We start from the raw sequence: 16,147 nt of genomic DNA on the forward strand, positions 1-16,147 counted from the left end.
CACATCCCACGTCTAGCTCTACCACAGGTTCCCTCCAGAGTTTAGGGATTGGCACTTCTTAACACAGCTGTTCTCGTCCATATGCATCACATGACCATACCAGCACAGTCCTCTCTCTTGCATGTCACATCTGGTGCCTCTTAAGCTTAACTTTTCTCTCAAGATGCTTACACTGTCAAACATGCACACTGACATTGTACACCCAGCAAAGCATATTGGCTTTGTTTCTTTCAAGCCTATACATGTCATCAGCTGTCACAGCCCACATTTCACTGCCTTGCAGCATAGCAGTTTGCACACAGGATCAAACAATCTGCCTTTCACTCTGAGAGCAGGGGTAGGAGCTCTCTGAACTTTGCCCTTCCATTTTATGAGTGATCTGGTTACTGTTTCTAGCAGACTGAACATCCATGTAGAGGCTTCCTAACATGTTTACCAGTGCTGAGTCATGTCCTATAGTCAAAATGACTGTGGAGATAGATTCCGGACATGGATGCAGTCCCGTGGTTGAAAAGAATAGAAAAACAAGGACAAGACCACAAAACTGGGGAATGGAGCATAAATTCAATCAAACCTTAATACAGAACTCCTAGTAGAAGGAAAAATAAACAGAAAAATGTCTTACTCACAAGGTTGCTTCATTATATTCTCCAAAATTTTGTCAATCATCTGCATTCTTTTACTTGCTTTCATAGTCTCCAAATGTTCCAAAAGAAATTTACTGGCTTCACTGAAAAATAGGAAACAGTCAGGTTGAAAACCTCCATGATTTTTACGTGGTAACAGTTCCAGTTCACACTGCCAACTTGTAATTTTTTTCATATTCCAACAAAGGAAAACTTTGCTCATTTAACCCTTTAGCATTTAAACTGGCCATATCCGGCCAAAAGTATTCTGCCTGTTTTATGTTAAAACTGGTCGTATCTGGTCTCTCACACCAACCCTACAATATCGTTTTAAAAATTAACAGCTACCTCATCAAAATCTCATAGCTCCAAGATAATGCATGATTAGTTCAAAACAATGTGGGATAAAAAAGCATTAATTTTGGCAGAATAATGCGAACACTAAAGGGTTAATATTGTAAATCAACGTTTTAATTGTATGAAATTGAAGATTCACTGGCATTTATCAATTTCTCACTATGTGCACTGTGGCTGTTCAGATGACAAGAAAAGTACTAACATAGGCAATTTTTTGAAAAATTTATTTTCACTATATTTTCATCTCATCAGTTGGCATACATGCATGCAGGGCCGCCAGCACTAGGAGGTGTAGGGTCATCATCATTGTTTAACGTCTGTTCTCCATGCTAGCATGGGTTGGACGGTTCGACCGGGGATCTGGGAAGCCAGAAGGCTGCACCAGGCTCCAGTCTGATCTGGCAGAGTTTCTACAGCTGGATGTCCTTCTTAATGCCAACCACTCTGTGAGTGTAGTGGGTGCTCTTTACATGCCACCGGCACCAGGCAAGGCTGGCAACGGCCACGATCGGATTGGTGCTTTTTACGTGCCACCGGCACGGAAGTCAGTCAAGGCGGCGCTGGCATCGGCCACGTTCAGAGGGTTGATTTTTACGTGCAACTGTTGGTAGGGCCCTCTATTCTACAAAAGCTGAAGATATGTTTTATATTGTGTAGTACGTAAGTCCTACCTAAAAAGCATTGATGGTTTGAGCCTCTACCATTAGCTTCAATGATATACTGAAAATTCATCATAGTGTCCTCCACACGGGTGTGTGTGCAGAGCCCTCTCGACACAATTTGAACAAACTTGTCTAATTGGCTTAAAACTGGCAAGTATGCCAAATGACATACATGAGTAACAGTTGGCATACAATATGCCAACTGACATACTGAGTGTGAACAATGTCATTTGACACTCGTAACCATTGGAGCACTCAAGGGGTTAAACAATTCTCTATGTGATGCCCATCTTGTGGATGATCCTATGACAAGCACAATGCCTGGCTAGGTTAGCCAGATGATTTCAGCAACAGAGTTCGGTTAATATAGGGCGTAACAAATATCAGAAAATCAAAAAAAAAATGTGTGTAATAGGTGTAAAACAACTTCCTATGAACGAATATGAAAAAAAAAATTCGCGCACGCGAAAGGGGGGTGGGGGAGAGGCCTCGGAAAATTCACATCGGGAAGTTCCGAAAGCGTCTGAGGGGCTGACCGGGCACCAAAACAAAAAAAAAATAGTGTAATATGTGTAAAACAACTTGCTCTAAACGAATATGAAAAAAAATGCGCTCTCGAGAAAGAGGGGTGGGGGAGAGGCCTCGGAATATTTATATCGGGAATTTCCGAAAGCGTCTGAACCGGGCACAAAACAAAAAGAAAAACAGCGTAATAGGTGTAAAACAACTTGCTCTAAACGACTATCATGAAAAAAATGCGCGCTCGCGAAAGGAGGGTGGGGGAGAGGCTTCGGAAATTTCACATCTTCAGTCCACGGCCTTTAAACTAAGAAAAATAGTGTAATTGGTGTAAAACTACTTGTTCTAAACGAGTATCAAGAACACACACTCACACATGAATCATAAACTCCGTATTTCGCAAAAAAAAAATAAAATAAAGAGAAGAAATTCTGGAAAAAGTGAAGAAATGTTGGATCTCATTCCTTGGTTAAAGCTATTTTAAACATTAAATTTATGCTTTTCTTTGAAATAGTTCAGATATATGCAATTCTTCTCACTTATTAAGATGCATTTATCAGAAAAAATTATTATTTTGTGTCAATCCTTCCCTAATTATCTTTATTAATTAGTTTTGGCGTGTATTTTTTTCCCAAATTTATTTTTTCACCTTTACAACACTGTTTAGTAAAGCAATTAATTATCTTTATAATTTGCATATTTGACTTATTAATCAAAATTCTCTAGATGTAATATATACTAAGTAATGCATCCTTCATTTATGTGTTCCGTTCTGTATTATGCATGCGTGACTGTTTGTATGTAAGTGTGTTTAACTGTGCACATGAATGTGAATATTAAAGAACATATTTATTTACTATGATTGTTATTTTCAGAACAAATAAATCTTTTGGCTGTTATGTTATTGATGTTATTATTATTGCTAGTTAAAGGGTGGTGACTTGGCTGAATATTTTGAGTCTTGTAGTATGTAGTTGTGTTAGTCAATATTCTGAGTTCAAATCCAACTCATTCTTTATCATCATTATCGATGGACCACTCAAAGAGGTATGTATACATTATCATTTTCGTAACATAATTTCTGTAGTATTTCAAGATGTTTCTGACACGTATTTTGATTCACATGGCGGAGATCCAACATTTCTTCACTTTTTCCAGAATTTCTTCTCTTTATTTTATTTTTTTGCGAAATACGGAGTTTATGATTCATGTGTGAGTGTGTGTTCTTGATACTCGTTTAGAACAAGTAGTTTTACACCAATTACACTATTTTTTCTTAGTTTAAAGGCCGTGGACTGAAGATGTGAAATTTCCGAAGCCTCTCCCCCACCCTCCTTTCGCGAGCGCGCATTTTTTTCATGATAGTCGTTTAGAGCAAGTTGTTTTACACCTATTACGCTGTTTTTCTTTTTGTTTTTGTGCCCGGTTCAGACGCTTTCGGAAATTCCCGATATAAATATTCCGAGGCCTCTCCCCCACCCCTCTTTCTCGAGAGCGCATTTTTTTTCATATTCGTTTAGAGCAAGTTGTTTTACACATATTACACTATTTTTTTTTGTTTTGGTGCCCGGGTCAGCCCCTCAGACGCTTTCGGAACTTCCCGATGTGAATTTTCCGAGGCCTCTCCCCCACCCCCTTTCGCGTGCGCGAATTTTTTTTTTCATATTCGTTCATAGGAAGTTGTTTTACACCTATTACACACATTTTTTTTTGATTTTCTGATATTTGTTACGCCCTATATTAACCCAGAGTTCTTATTGCTCAAGAAGGATGTTTCGGAGAACACTGATTCCTTGATGCATGAAAAAAAAAATATATATTTTGTTTAACCACAGGCTAGTGACCATCCAGTAGGTCTAGGATCAAAAATGGCCCAGCAATGAATAATTTGTCTTTAATTCAGACAGTTTATCTATGAGGACTATATTGCTGCAGTGTGATTACATTCTTGCTTATTGCAATGTCAACCCTCATCCTATCATGAAAAAAACGTTTCAACCATGACCATCCAATCGACGCAATGTCTCCTTACCATAAGACAATAGGGTGTTATTTAAGGAGATTTGACTGCTATTTCTAGCACAGTGAACATCATTCAGGCTAGAACGGTGGTTCTTAAAAGGGGTCCATATAAGATTTTTGGGGTGTCCACTTCACAAAATAGTAAATTGGGGATCCACAATAGTATTTTAAGGGCCCCTGAAAAAAATTTTTGCTTTAGACGTATGCATTGCAAAAAACAGGTTTCTTTCTCTAACATTTTACAGAGTTCAGTCGACACAAGTTGATATCTAAAACAAGACAGAAATTTTTTAAAAAGTTTCTATAAAAGAAGTTTTTAAAATGGTTGAGAAAAACTGGGCTAGAATATAACTGAAAAAGGGGCTGAAATATTTCGATTGGCATGATCAACGAGAGCAGTCTTAGGGACTAAAAAAGCAAAAGGATTTCTTCCTACTCTATTAGCCATACACGTGGTCACACATTTTTGAAGGAATAATCGACTTTATCGGAGATTTTATACAAATATCTCTAAGATGGCGTAGATTAGGATTATATCGGAATTTTATATGAAAGTTGGAGAGCTCGCAGACATACGTACTAGCAAACATCAAAAATAAAATTTGAAATTGCGAAAAAAATTGTGATGCGTTAAGTATGTATGCACCCACCATTTTATTTTTTTCATTTTTTTTTTTTGCCTATTAAACCCCAATATAATTCTAATCTACACCACCTGAAAGGTATTTGTAAAAGTTTCCTTACAAAACAGACGGAGGGGAGGAGTGTTCATAATTATTATTTTTTTTTTTTTTCGAAAAATTTGAAATTTTACAAAATTTTTTTTTTTGCAATCAACCTTCGTATTTTTCTAAGTTTCGCAAAAAAAAAAATTAAAAATTGGAGGGAGGGATTAAAATTTTGAAATGCCGATTTTTTTTCGCAGATTCGGAATCTCCGCAGTCGAAAAAGTGGGTTTCTGTAGAAAGATAAAACAAAATCGAAAGATGGGGTACAATCCGTGTCTTTTTTACCTTCCGTTCATATTTTCTCTCTTCTATGAGAAAACAAAATCGTTGAACACATGCGTAGGTGTGCCAAATGATATTCATTCATTCTTTTTTGAGGGAAAAAAAAAATACAATTTTGATACTTTAAAAATGCATCTAAAATAATTCAGTAAAAAAAAAATTATTTTAGTATGCTTCAATAACAAATTATTAAACTAAAGAAACAAATTTAGGAAAAGGACAGACAGGACAATAATCGTGGATAATATTTGATCATAGAAAAACAGTACGAACCGAGGAAATTCATAATGATTGGCGTCGGTAAATACTAAGAACTCTGGCGTTCCGTGCAGAACTAGACATGTCGTTTAGTTTTGCAGGAAGCAGATTAAATAACCAAATCAAATGTAAAACAGTAGATTACCCGCGAAGTGTCAAGCCGTGCATCTTGAAAGTGTTCATCAACTCGACTTTAAGTTTCGACGCCATGTCAATCTTTCCCGCCAAAATATCGACCGGTGTCACCTAACTTTTATGCCCTGTTTATTAGTTCCAGCCGAGAAGTTTTGTATTTGACCTGTATTTAACTCAATTCGTGAGTCGATACAAATTTCGTCTGTGTCAAGGGAAAACAATTTTTTTATTCTAGCCTCGATACATTCGAGTAAAAATTCAACCAGCGCAATGAAGTTAAGCCCAGAAAGTATCTCCACATGCTCTAAACAACAGCCAAATCTCTTGAAATTTTTTTTATAACCCCCTCGGTTTTTTTTTTCTTCTAAAAATACTCATTGGACTGCGGCCATGCTGGTGCACTAGCTTGAAGAATTTTTGGTCGCAGAAAAATCAGCATTTTAAAATATATATTTAGTCTTTTGTTTTCTTCTCTCGGGGCTTACAGATTAATAAGAATAAGGTGACCTTTTGACATTTCTCCGGCCGCTGAAGGGCTAACAGAAGGCTAATCATTCGAACATACTACCTATCGTTTCCCTAAATAGGGAGATGGCTGTTTCTCCACAAAAATGACAAATTCTGGGTTTTGTGGGGGAAAAAAACGTGCCAGAGATATGTACAATATTTACTTTCATTTTATGTGTATATATTTATATATATATATATAGTCATTCAAACATACTTCTTATCGTTTTTATATTTCTACACATTTCTGGAATGGAAGTAAATGCTTTCCTTTTTGTTAGAATTCAGGCATTTTGTACATTGAAGTACCCTATTATTGATTTTGATTTATTTTCATTTTCAAACTTTAAAACTATCCTAAAAGCGAGGAACCATACTATTGTGAGGGACATAGAGGTTTTGACACCGTTTTTCGATTGAATATATTTTGTTTACATAAAAATTGGAATTTTGGAAAATAATTTTTGGATCTAGTCTTTCTTATTCGCAAAATCAGTCCCTAATTTTTTATGTACAACCGCGATTTCCAGTTTTGCTCACGTGAAATTATAAAAAAATTTTGTAAGATTTAGCTGTCATTTCTAGCATGTGGAGAGATCTTCTAGGCTTAACTGTATGTGCTAGTTGAAAATCACCTAAAAAAGATTCTGGGGTCGATACATTCGACTAAAAATACTTTAAGGCATGACCGCAGTCCAGTGACTGAAACAAGTAAAAAGATTTTAAGAAAATAAAAAAAAACGAAGAATAACCATAAAAAATATACCTGGGCGGAGTGGTTATAAAAAATTTTCGAGAGATTTGGCTGTTATTTCTAGCATGTCGAGAGACCTAGGCATAACTTCATGCGCTGGTCGAAAATCATCTAAAAATTCCTCATTGTGGTGCCCCAGGATGGCTGCAGTTCAATGACTGTAAAAATTAACACTTCTTCTCCAAGCCTAGATTCAAAACCGAATCTAAGAATTCTCGGTCGTCCAAACCACTACGATCAACAGGCGCGAAAAAAGGTTTTTCTTGTGATTGATCATCTCCCTCTGACCTACGACCTCTGCCATGTCAGGCGAAGTTCAAATGGACAGGAGCTGACCTAATTTAGGTACAAACTCTGCTGCTGTATGTCTGTCCTTCTAGCTGCCACGGTGGTCAACAGACTTGGGGAGAAAGGCCTAGCAGGCAAAGGAGCAAGGTCGCAGAGACCCGAGAGAAATATTCGAAGTTCCACGGTAGACTACTGATCTCAGATGAACTACGCACACACACATACACACACACAAACATATTCATTTCCGACACATCACTTCCACAGATGTACCCTATTTCTATTTCTAGCAGTTGTCAACATTTTGCATGTAGTGAAGAATTATACTCTTTTACTTGTTTCAGTCATTTGACTGCGGCCATGCTGGAACACCGCCTTTAGTTGAGCAAATCGACCCCGGAACTTATTCTTTGTAAGCCCAGTACTTATTCTATCGGTCTCTTTTGCCGAACCGCTAAGTGACGGAGACGTAAACACACCAGCATCGGTTGTCAAGCAATGCTAGGGGGACAAACACAGACACAAACACACATACATACACATATATATATATACGTATATACGACAGGCTTCTTTCTGTTTCCGTCTACCAAATCCACTCACAAGGCATTGGTCGGCCCGGGGCTATAACAGAAGACACTTGCCCAAGATGCCACGCAGTGGGACTGAACCCGGAACCATGTGGTTGGTTAGCAAGCTACTTACCACACAGCCACTCCTGTGTACCAACGTCAAATTAAGTCCAGTGAATAAATTATTTTAAACTACAAATCGATTCACTCATTTGTTTACTTCAGAGACGTACGCATTCCTTTTGCATCTGTTCACCAGATACACACACACATAACCACTACAATTGCAACGAGTAAAAAGAAAGCAAAAATTAATTATACTACAGAAGTGGTTTTGATCAAGCTTAAAAAAAATGGATCTTTTCCTTTTGATGGACGGAATTTTCTAGTTAACTAAACAATTTGAAACTTCGTATACTGGTAGAATGTGTCAAAAGAAAACATTATTGTAAACAAAATTGTAATTTGTAAGTTTAACGTAGTTTAATTCTTCGACTTTTAACCAAAAAGAAAATTCCGTCCATCAAAAGGAAAAGATCCAAAAAAGATTCTGGGTTCCATACAGCCATCTAAAAATTCTTCAAGAGGGTGCCCCAGCATGGCCGGCCACAGTCTAATAACTGCAACAAGTAGACTAGAAATTCTGGGGTCAATACATTCAACTAAAAATTCTAAAAACAAAAAAAGCAACCAAAAAATATAACCATGGGGTTTTTGTCCTAGGGGGCTTTTGTCCAGACCCCATTGTTTATAATGCTTCAATCTGCTATAAACTTCACAAAAAATAATTTCTTGCAATCGAGAAATGCTATTAAAAAACTGCATTGAAATTCTATTATTGGTCATTCAGCTCAAAGGTACTGTGTGGTGTAGTGGTTCCCAACCCTTTTATCCTCTTATTTAAATGAGTTTTAACATGCTTTATATATATATATATATACTCTTTTACTTGTTTCAGTCATTTGATGGGGCCATGCTGGAGCACCGCCTTTAGTCGAGCACATCGACCCCAGAATTTTTTCTTTGTAAGCCTAGTACTTATTCTATCAGTCTCTTTTGCTGAATGTAAACACACCAGCATTGGTTGTCAAGCGATGTTGGTGGGGACAAACATATACACACACACATATATATATATATACATACGACGGGCTTCTTTCAGTTTCCGTCTACCAAATCCGTTCACAGGGCTTTGATTGGCCCGAGGCTATAGTAGAAGGCACTTGCCCAAGGTGCCACGCAGTGGGACTGAACCCGGAACCATGTAGTTCGTAAGCAAGCTACTTACCACACAGCCACTCCTACGCCTATATATATATATATGTATAAAATATGAATTCGAGATAAAAGCCAAACAGTGATAGACATAAACCAACACATAAATAACAAATAATATAAATATAATTAATATAATATATATATAAAATTTAAATTAAAATTTTTTTTTTCCAAAATGTATAAAAAGAATGATAAATATAATATAATACGTAAAAACACTATGTCCGTTTCATGAACCCAGAACTATGTGGTTGGGAAACAAGCTTCTTACCACACGGCCACACCTGCACCTATTTCTTTTACTTGTTTCAGTTATTTAACTGTAGCCATGCTGGAGCACTGCCTTAAAAGGTTTTTTTTAGTTGAAAAAAATGATTTAATCTTTGTAAGCCTGGTACTTATTGTATTGGTGTCTTTTGCCAAACTGCTAAGTTACAGCGACTTAAACACACTAGCATCGGCTGTCAAGCAATGGTAGGGGAGACAGGCACACATGTACACTAATATGTACATATATACATATATATCTATCTGTTATGTCGATTATGCATTGATGTAAGAATAAGTTGTTCTATAAAGCTCGAAACATATGTACCGCAACATCCTTTGTGTCCTGTTTTTCATTTATTTCATTTGATACATATATATATATATCAAAGTATCATTAGAGACAGAAATCTCCATAAATTCATCAAATCAGAATATAAATCCAATCATGTCATAGAATAATATATTTAATACTTACTGTTCATGTTCAAAATTGTCGACTACACCTGTTTCATGAGGTTGTATACTATGTTCTTGAGACACACAGTCTCTTACAGAACTACCTCTTATATACAATCCCAATCTTCAGGTCCACCTATCCCCCATTTATAATTTTATTTATCATTATGTATTTCAACTTACAGGTATGTATAAATAAATTTGTGGTATGTCAAAACATATATATGTGTAAATATATATAAATACATTTATTGAACCCTGCTGAAAGAAGCCTGTTGTATACATACATCAACATCATCGTTGTTTAACGTCTGCTTTCCATGCTAGCATGGGTTGGACGGTTCGACTGGGGTCTGGGAAGCCAGAAGGCTGCACCAGGCCCAGTCTGATCTGGTAGTGTTTCTACAGCTGGATGCCCTTCCTAACGTCAACCACTCCGAGGGTGTAGTGGATGCTTTTTACGTGCCAGATGAGGCTGGTAACGGCCACGATCGGTTATGGGCTTCTTTCAGTTTCTGTCAACCAAATTCACTCACAAGGCTTTGGTTAGCCCAAGGATCCAGTAGAAGACACTTGTCATAGCTGCCACGCAGTAGGACTGAACTTAGAACCTTGTGGTCAGGAAGCAAGCTTCTTATCACACAGCCATGCCTGGGTTTACTACTCTTTTACTCTTTTACTTGATTCAGTCATTTGACTGTGGCCATGCTGGAGCACCGCCTTTAGTCGATCAAATCGACCCCGGGACTTATTCTTTGTAAGCCCAGTACTTATTCTATCGGTCTCTTTTGCCGAACCGCTAAGTGACGGGGACGTAAACACACCAGCATCGGTTGTCAAGCAATGCTAGGGGGACAAACACAGACACACAAACACACGCACACACACATATACATATATACGACAGGCTTCTTTCAGTTTCCGTCTACCAAATCCACTCACAAGGCATTGGTCGGCTCGGGGCTATAGTAGAAGACACTTGCCCAAGATGCCACGCAGTGGGACTGAACCCACAACCATGCGGTTGGTTAGCAAGCTACTTACCACACAGCCACTCCTGCGCCTATTATATTTTTTTAAATATTTTTTTAAAAAGAAAACAATGAACACCAATTTAGTTTAAATAAAACATTTTTTGTAACTGTTTTACTTTTTTTAATGAATGAAAATACATGAATTATTTTTTTAAATGTCTGGAAAATGAAAAGAGCAGCACCGTATATGGTACTCTGCTTAATCAGTGAGTCGTTCTTTCTAATTACCATTTTCGTCTTTCACTACTTTGCGTACGGGATCCCGAGTGGCCATTAACTCGTTTAGTTCCTTTACAACGGGACAATCTTCAGGGGCCAAATTCTTCTGCATGTTATAAAGGAGAGAGAGAGAGAGAGAAGGGAAGAACATATGAGAATATTTACAATATACACATTTACACACACACACACCTGCAATATACACATACATACACACACACACACAAAAACATGCGCATACATGTATATACATGTGTGTAATAGTATATCGTTATTATCATACACACACACATACATACATATACACAAACACACACACACACACACACAAAACATACATACACTTACACATGCATACATGTATATATATGTGTGTAATTGTATATCGTTATTATCATCCTTGCTTTTACATCTACTTTTCCATGGTTGCATGGGTTGGATGGAATTCTGCTGAGTTGGATTTCCTATGGTCCAGATGCCCTTCCTGTTGCCAACCCTCACCTGTTTCTAAGCAAGGTAATATTTCCCCCCATGTCAAGACGTGATTGCATGGAAGATCAGGAGTGAAGGACACTGATTGCACGATGGCGACACTCATTTACAACTATCATACGCTGTCAAGGCAAGGAGACAGTTACACACACACCTACACACACATACATCCACACATGCATGCATATATATATTCACATATACATGTACATTTAAGGCAGCAAGCTGGCAGAAACGTTAGCATGCCGGGCGAAATGCTTAGAGGTATTTCGTCTGCCGTTACGTTCTGAGTTCAAATTCCGCCAAGGTCGACTTTGCCTTTGATCCTTTCAGTACCAGTTACACACTGGTGTCGATGTAATTGACTTAATTTCTTTGTCTGTCCTTGTTTGTCCCTTCTGTGTGTAGCCCCTTGTGGGTGGTAAAGAAATAATATACAGATATATGATGAGTTTCTTTCAGTTTCCATCTACCATATCCACTCATAGGGCATTGGTTGGCCCAGAGCTATAACAGTAGACACTTGCCCAAGGTTTCACTGAATAGTGAACCATACCACACTGTTGCACCTACAGACAGCTAGGTAAACTGTTGACAGAAGAAACCCACCATTGCCCTATCAGGCTGTTGTTAGGGATCCTAATCACTCAAGTATCTGTGTTTTCTTGAGAGGGGCAGTTTAGGTCTTCAAATAGACAGTCCCCTATTTTGAATGATGATACAACGATTTCACAGCTAAACTGGACAAGTTGAGCTGTGTATCATAGTCAGTTCACCCACTGGAATATTAAAGCCGAGAGCTAAGGAGTATTGACCTAAGATTTTTCTACTTACCTTAACTTACAAAAACATAGAGTTCACTACTCACCTTAATTCTCAAACAAAGAAGTCCAGGGAACAGACCAGATTGTTCAGGGATATTCTGGTCTGATTGTCTCTTCATGGAATCTAGTAACTCTTTAATGCCATTGGAGGTAATCTTGTTACCTGATTAATAAATAACCAATGTTGTTGATGTTTCAATCTTAATTGAACAGAACAAGATGAGATGATCACAGCTGGAATATTTTTGAACTATGATCAAAGATATTTTAACCATGACCATCACATTTATTTATTTGACTAGGCATAGTGTACTCTAAACTACATCATTTATATGTCCTTTCCCTTTTTGAAGATAGTGAAGTGTGATTTGATTTGTTTAGTGTTTCTAGTAGATTGAACAATCTAGCTAACTGATCCGCTGTTGTTGTTTAAACCCAGATTAAGTCTGATCCAACAGATCTATCATCAGATGTGTTCCAGTAGTGACCATCCTACTATATTTTTAGTTAATGTATTTCAGAGTAAATCAACTAATTGTACAGTGATGTGTAATCCATTTAAATGCGATCCCCAGAGTAGTTTTCCACTCCTATCTTCTGCCAATGATGGATCACTTAAAAAATAATAAAAAGTACAAAATAACTAATGTTAAGTAGTAACCCAGGCCTTGTGAGTGGAACTGGATAGATGGAATTTATAAAGGAGTTTAACCCTTTCGTTACCAACCCGGCTGTAACCGGCTCTGAGTACAAATGTCTTGTTTTCATAAGTTTTGAATTAAAATCTTCCACCAAACCTCAGACACAATTTATGTTCCTAACACTAGCTGAATGATAACTAAGTTATTTTACTAAATTCTTTGTTATATATAAAGTAATTGAAAGAAACACAGAGCATCTCAAAATAAATACAGTAATGAAAGGGTTAGTTACAGTTCTATATTTAAGAGATGAGGAATTATGTACATTATTTACATTATTTATATTTGACGGATATTTGTCCTCATCTTGTTTGTTGCTAACACAATGTTTTGGCTGATATACCCTCCAACCTTCCTTCAGATGTCTTGGGGAAATTTCGAACCTGGGTTCTCATTCCTAAGGTATTTTTCGATGTTGCTGCTATTATTATTATTATTATTATTATTATTATTATTATTATTATTATTATTATTATATTATTATTATTATTGTTGTTGTTGTTGTTCAGGTCACTGCTTGGAATCGAACTTGGAATCTTGGGGTTAGTAGCCCGCACTCTTAACCATTACGCCATATGCCCACGGGCATATGGCGTAAATAATGTAATAGTAGTAAACTGTTTCAGCTTTGACTGATTTTACCTCAGATTCACATCTAACAGTTATTTGTGTGTGTCATTAGAGTGGTAAGTTACATAACGTGAGGGCGCGTGGCTTAGTGGTTAGGGCATTCGGCTCATGATCGTAAGGTTGTGAGTTCGATTCCCGGCGACGCGTTGTGTCCTTGAGCAAGACACTTTATTTCACGTTGCTCCAGTCCACTCAGCTGGCAAAAATGAGTTGTACTTGTATTTCAAAGGGTCAGCCTTGTCACTCTCTGTGTCACGCTGATTATCCCCGAGAACTACGTTAAGGGTACACGTGTCTGTGGAATGCTCAGCCATTTGCACGTTAATTTCACGAGCAACCTGTTCCGTTGATCGTATCAGCTGGGACCCTCGTCGTCGTAACCGGCGGAGTCTAAGTCTAAGAAGAAGTTACATAACCAGCTGTGTCATACTGACTGGAACATGAGGCCGGAAGTCAGATAACCAACTGCATTACAGGGGCAGTGGGTCACATAACCAGTGAGATCAATTAAAGATTTTCTAATGTACATAGTATCAAGTATGTCAGCATAGTGGAGTGCATGCCTTGCTAAATCATCATCATCATCGTTTAACGTCCGTTCTCCATGCCAACATGGGTTGGACAGTTCGACCGGGGATCTGGGAAGCCAGGAGGCTGCGCCAGGTTCCAGTCTGATCTGGCAGTGTTTCTACGGCTGGATGCCCTTCCTTACGCCAACCACTCCGTGAGTGTAGTGGGTGCTTTTTACGTGCCACCTGCACAGGTGCCAGGCGAGGCTGGCAACGGCCACGATCGGGATGAAAATTTGAATTCAGCACCACAGAATGAGAGAGCCTCTTTGTTGTTGCTTGAACTGTTAGAAACAGCAGCCAAATTTCCTATAAATCCTACCATCTTGAAAATGGAAAGAACACATTAGTCCAGGGTACACTATGTCTGAGTAAAAGACAAGTCACATTAAGTAATGTAGTCCTAGATATACTGTCTGAATAAAAGACTATACATTAGATAAAGTAGTCCTAGATACACTTAGTCTTGCATAGTCACCATTAAAGCTATATAACCACAACACCATATTATGCCACACTGCACCACATTACATCACATCACACTACTATAGTCCTAGATATACTATGTCTGACTAGAGGACAATACATTCAATAATGTAGCCCTAGATACACTTAGAACTATATAACTACAATAACTTATTATGCCACACTGCACCACATTATGTCACATCACACTGCTGTAGTCCTAGGTACACTATGCCTAGACTGGTCATAACTAGGTAAATGATGAGAAAAATATACTCACGGGATAAATCTAAGCATTTGAGCATTTTATTGCCAGTAACCCAAAGTTCTTTATGTATACTGTTGTATTCAACTTTACCCATGAGAGGATGGCCATGTTCCATGATGGTTATTCCCTGCAATTATCAGAATGTTTGTATTTTGTCGTTATATGATACCAGTAAGATAGCGGGTTGGCAGAATCGTTAGCATGTTGGACAAAATGCTTAGTGATCAAATATCACCTTTGAGCAACAGATGACAATTATGCTGCTATAGGAAGGAAATAAAAAGGAAGGGAAATGTGGATAATTTAGGGGAACAAAATTTCAAAGAGGCAATGGCGGTGTGGTAAGTAGCTTGTTTACCAGGTTCAGTCCCACTGCGTGGCACCTTGGGCAAGTGTCTTCTGCTATAGCCTCGGGCCGACCAAAGCCTTGTGAGTGGATTTGGTAGACGGAAACTGAAAGAAGCCCGTCGTATATATGTATATATATATATATATATATATATATATATATATATGCGTGTGTGTGTTTGTGTGTCTGTGTTTGTTCCCCTAGCATTGCTTGACAACCGACGCTGGTGTGTTTATGTCCCCGTTACTTAGCGGTCCGGCAAAAGTGACCGATAGAATAAGTACTGGGCTTACAAAAGAGTAAGTCCCGGGGTCGAGTTGCACGATTAAAGGCGGTGCTCCAGCATGGCCGCAGTCAAATGACTGAAGCAAGTAAAAGAGTAAAAAGAGAGTTGAACATGTTTTTTTTTTCCACAAACTATACACCAGTAGATGATACCACGTGAGAAACCTTCATATTGGCTTTTGGTGCAAAATGCATTCCTGTTTATATCACCAGCAGGGAGATATATCCCTGCCACCTCCAGTGCTGAGACCATCAGATCATGTGGTTTTGATGTTCCTTGATCTTGTCAATGATGGACGCTCAACTGCTAGAGATAGCAGCGACTCATCTCCCCACTGGTGAGATGAAGAAAAACAGTGCCAGAACAGGCACCAAAAGCCAATATGAGAGTTTCTCTCGTGACAACTACCACAGTATAGTTTGTTCTAACAGAACATCCACATTGAAGAGGGGATAAATATTACCTCTCAGTCGCTAAAATATACTTTTCAATGAAATTTCAAAATTTAGATTACCTCCATTTCTGTAGAAGTTTTGGTTATTGATACTTGCAGTCCTGGAGCTGCAAATATATAATATTTTTTTGTCACATTACTA

At 38.0% G+C, this 16,147-nt stretch overlaps 2 protein-coding genes across 2 annotated transcripts in view; both read right to left on the reverse strand.

Moving 5' to 3' along the window:
- The window catches only part of LOC115224273 (DNA polymerase epsilon subunit 2-like), a 29,526-nt gene extending 23,726 nt beyond the window's left edge, over nt 1-5,800 (reverse strand). Inside the window, exons 1-2 of the mRNA XM_029795085.2 lie at nt 5,600-5,800; nt 630-730 (exon numbers count right to left, since the gene is read on the reverse strand). Coding sequence (XP_029650945.1) covers nt 630-730; nt 5,600-5,664 — 166 coding nt within the window. The 5' untranslated portion in view covers nt 5,665-5,800. The remainder of the gene's footprint in view (nt 1-629; nt 731-5,599) is intronic.
- A 5,066-nt stretch (nt 5,801-10,866) lies between these two features.
- LOC115224272 (leucine-rich repeat-containing protein 71-like) overlaps nt 10,867-16,147 on the reverse strand; it is a 34,214-nt gene continuing 28,933 nt past the window's right edge. The window contains exons 14-17 of the mRNA XM_029795084.2: nt 16,066-16,112; nt 14,929-15,043; nt 12,328-12,446; nt 10,867-11,073 (exon numbers count right to left, since the gene is read on the reverse strand). Of these exons, the coding sequence (XP_029650944.1) occupies nt 10,969-11,073; nt 12,328-12,446; nt 14,929-15,043; nt 16,066-16,112 (386 nt within the window). The 3' untranslated portion in view covers nt 10,867-10,968. The remainder of the gene's footprint in view (nt 11,074-12,327; nt 12,447-14,928; nt 15,044-16,065; nt 16,113-16,147) is intronic.

This window comes from Octopus sinensis, linkage group LG25 (genome assembly GCF_006345805.1).
Source record: "Octopus sinensis linkage group LG25, ASM634580v1, whole genome shotgun sequence".
NCBI classification, from domain to species: domain Eukaryota; kingdom Metazoa; phylum Mollusca; class Cephalopoda; order Octopoda; family Octopodidae; genus Octopus; species Octopus sinensis.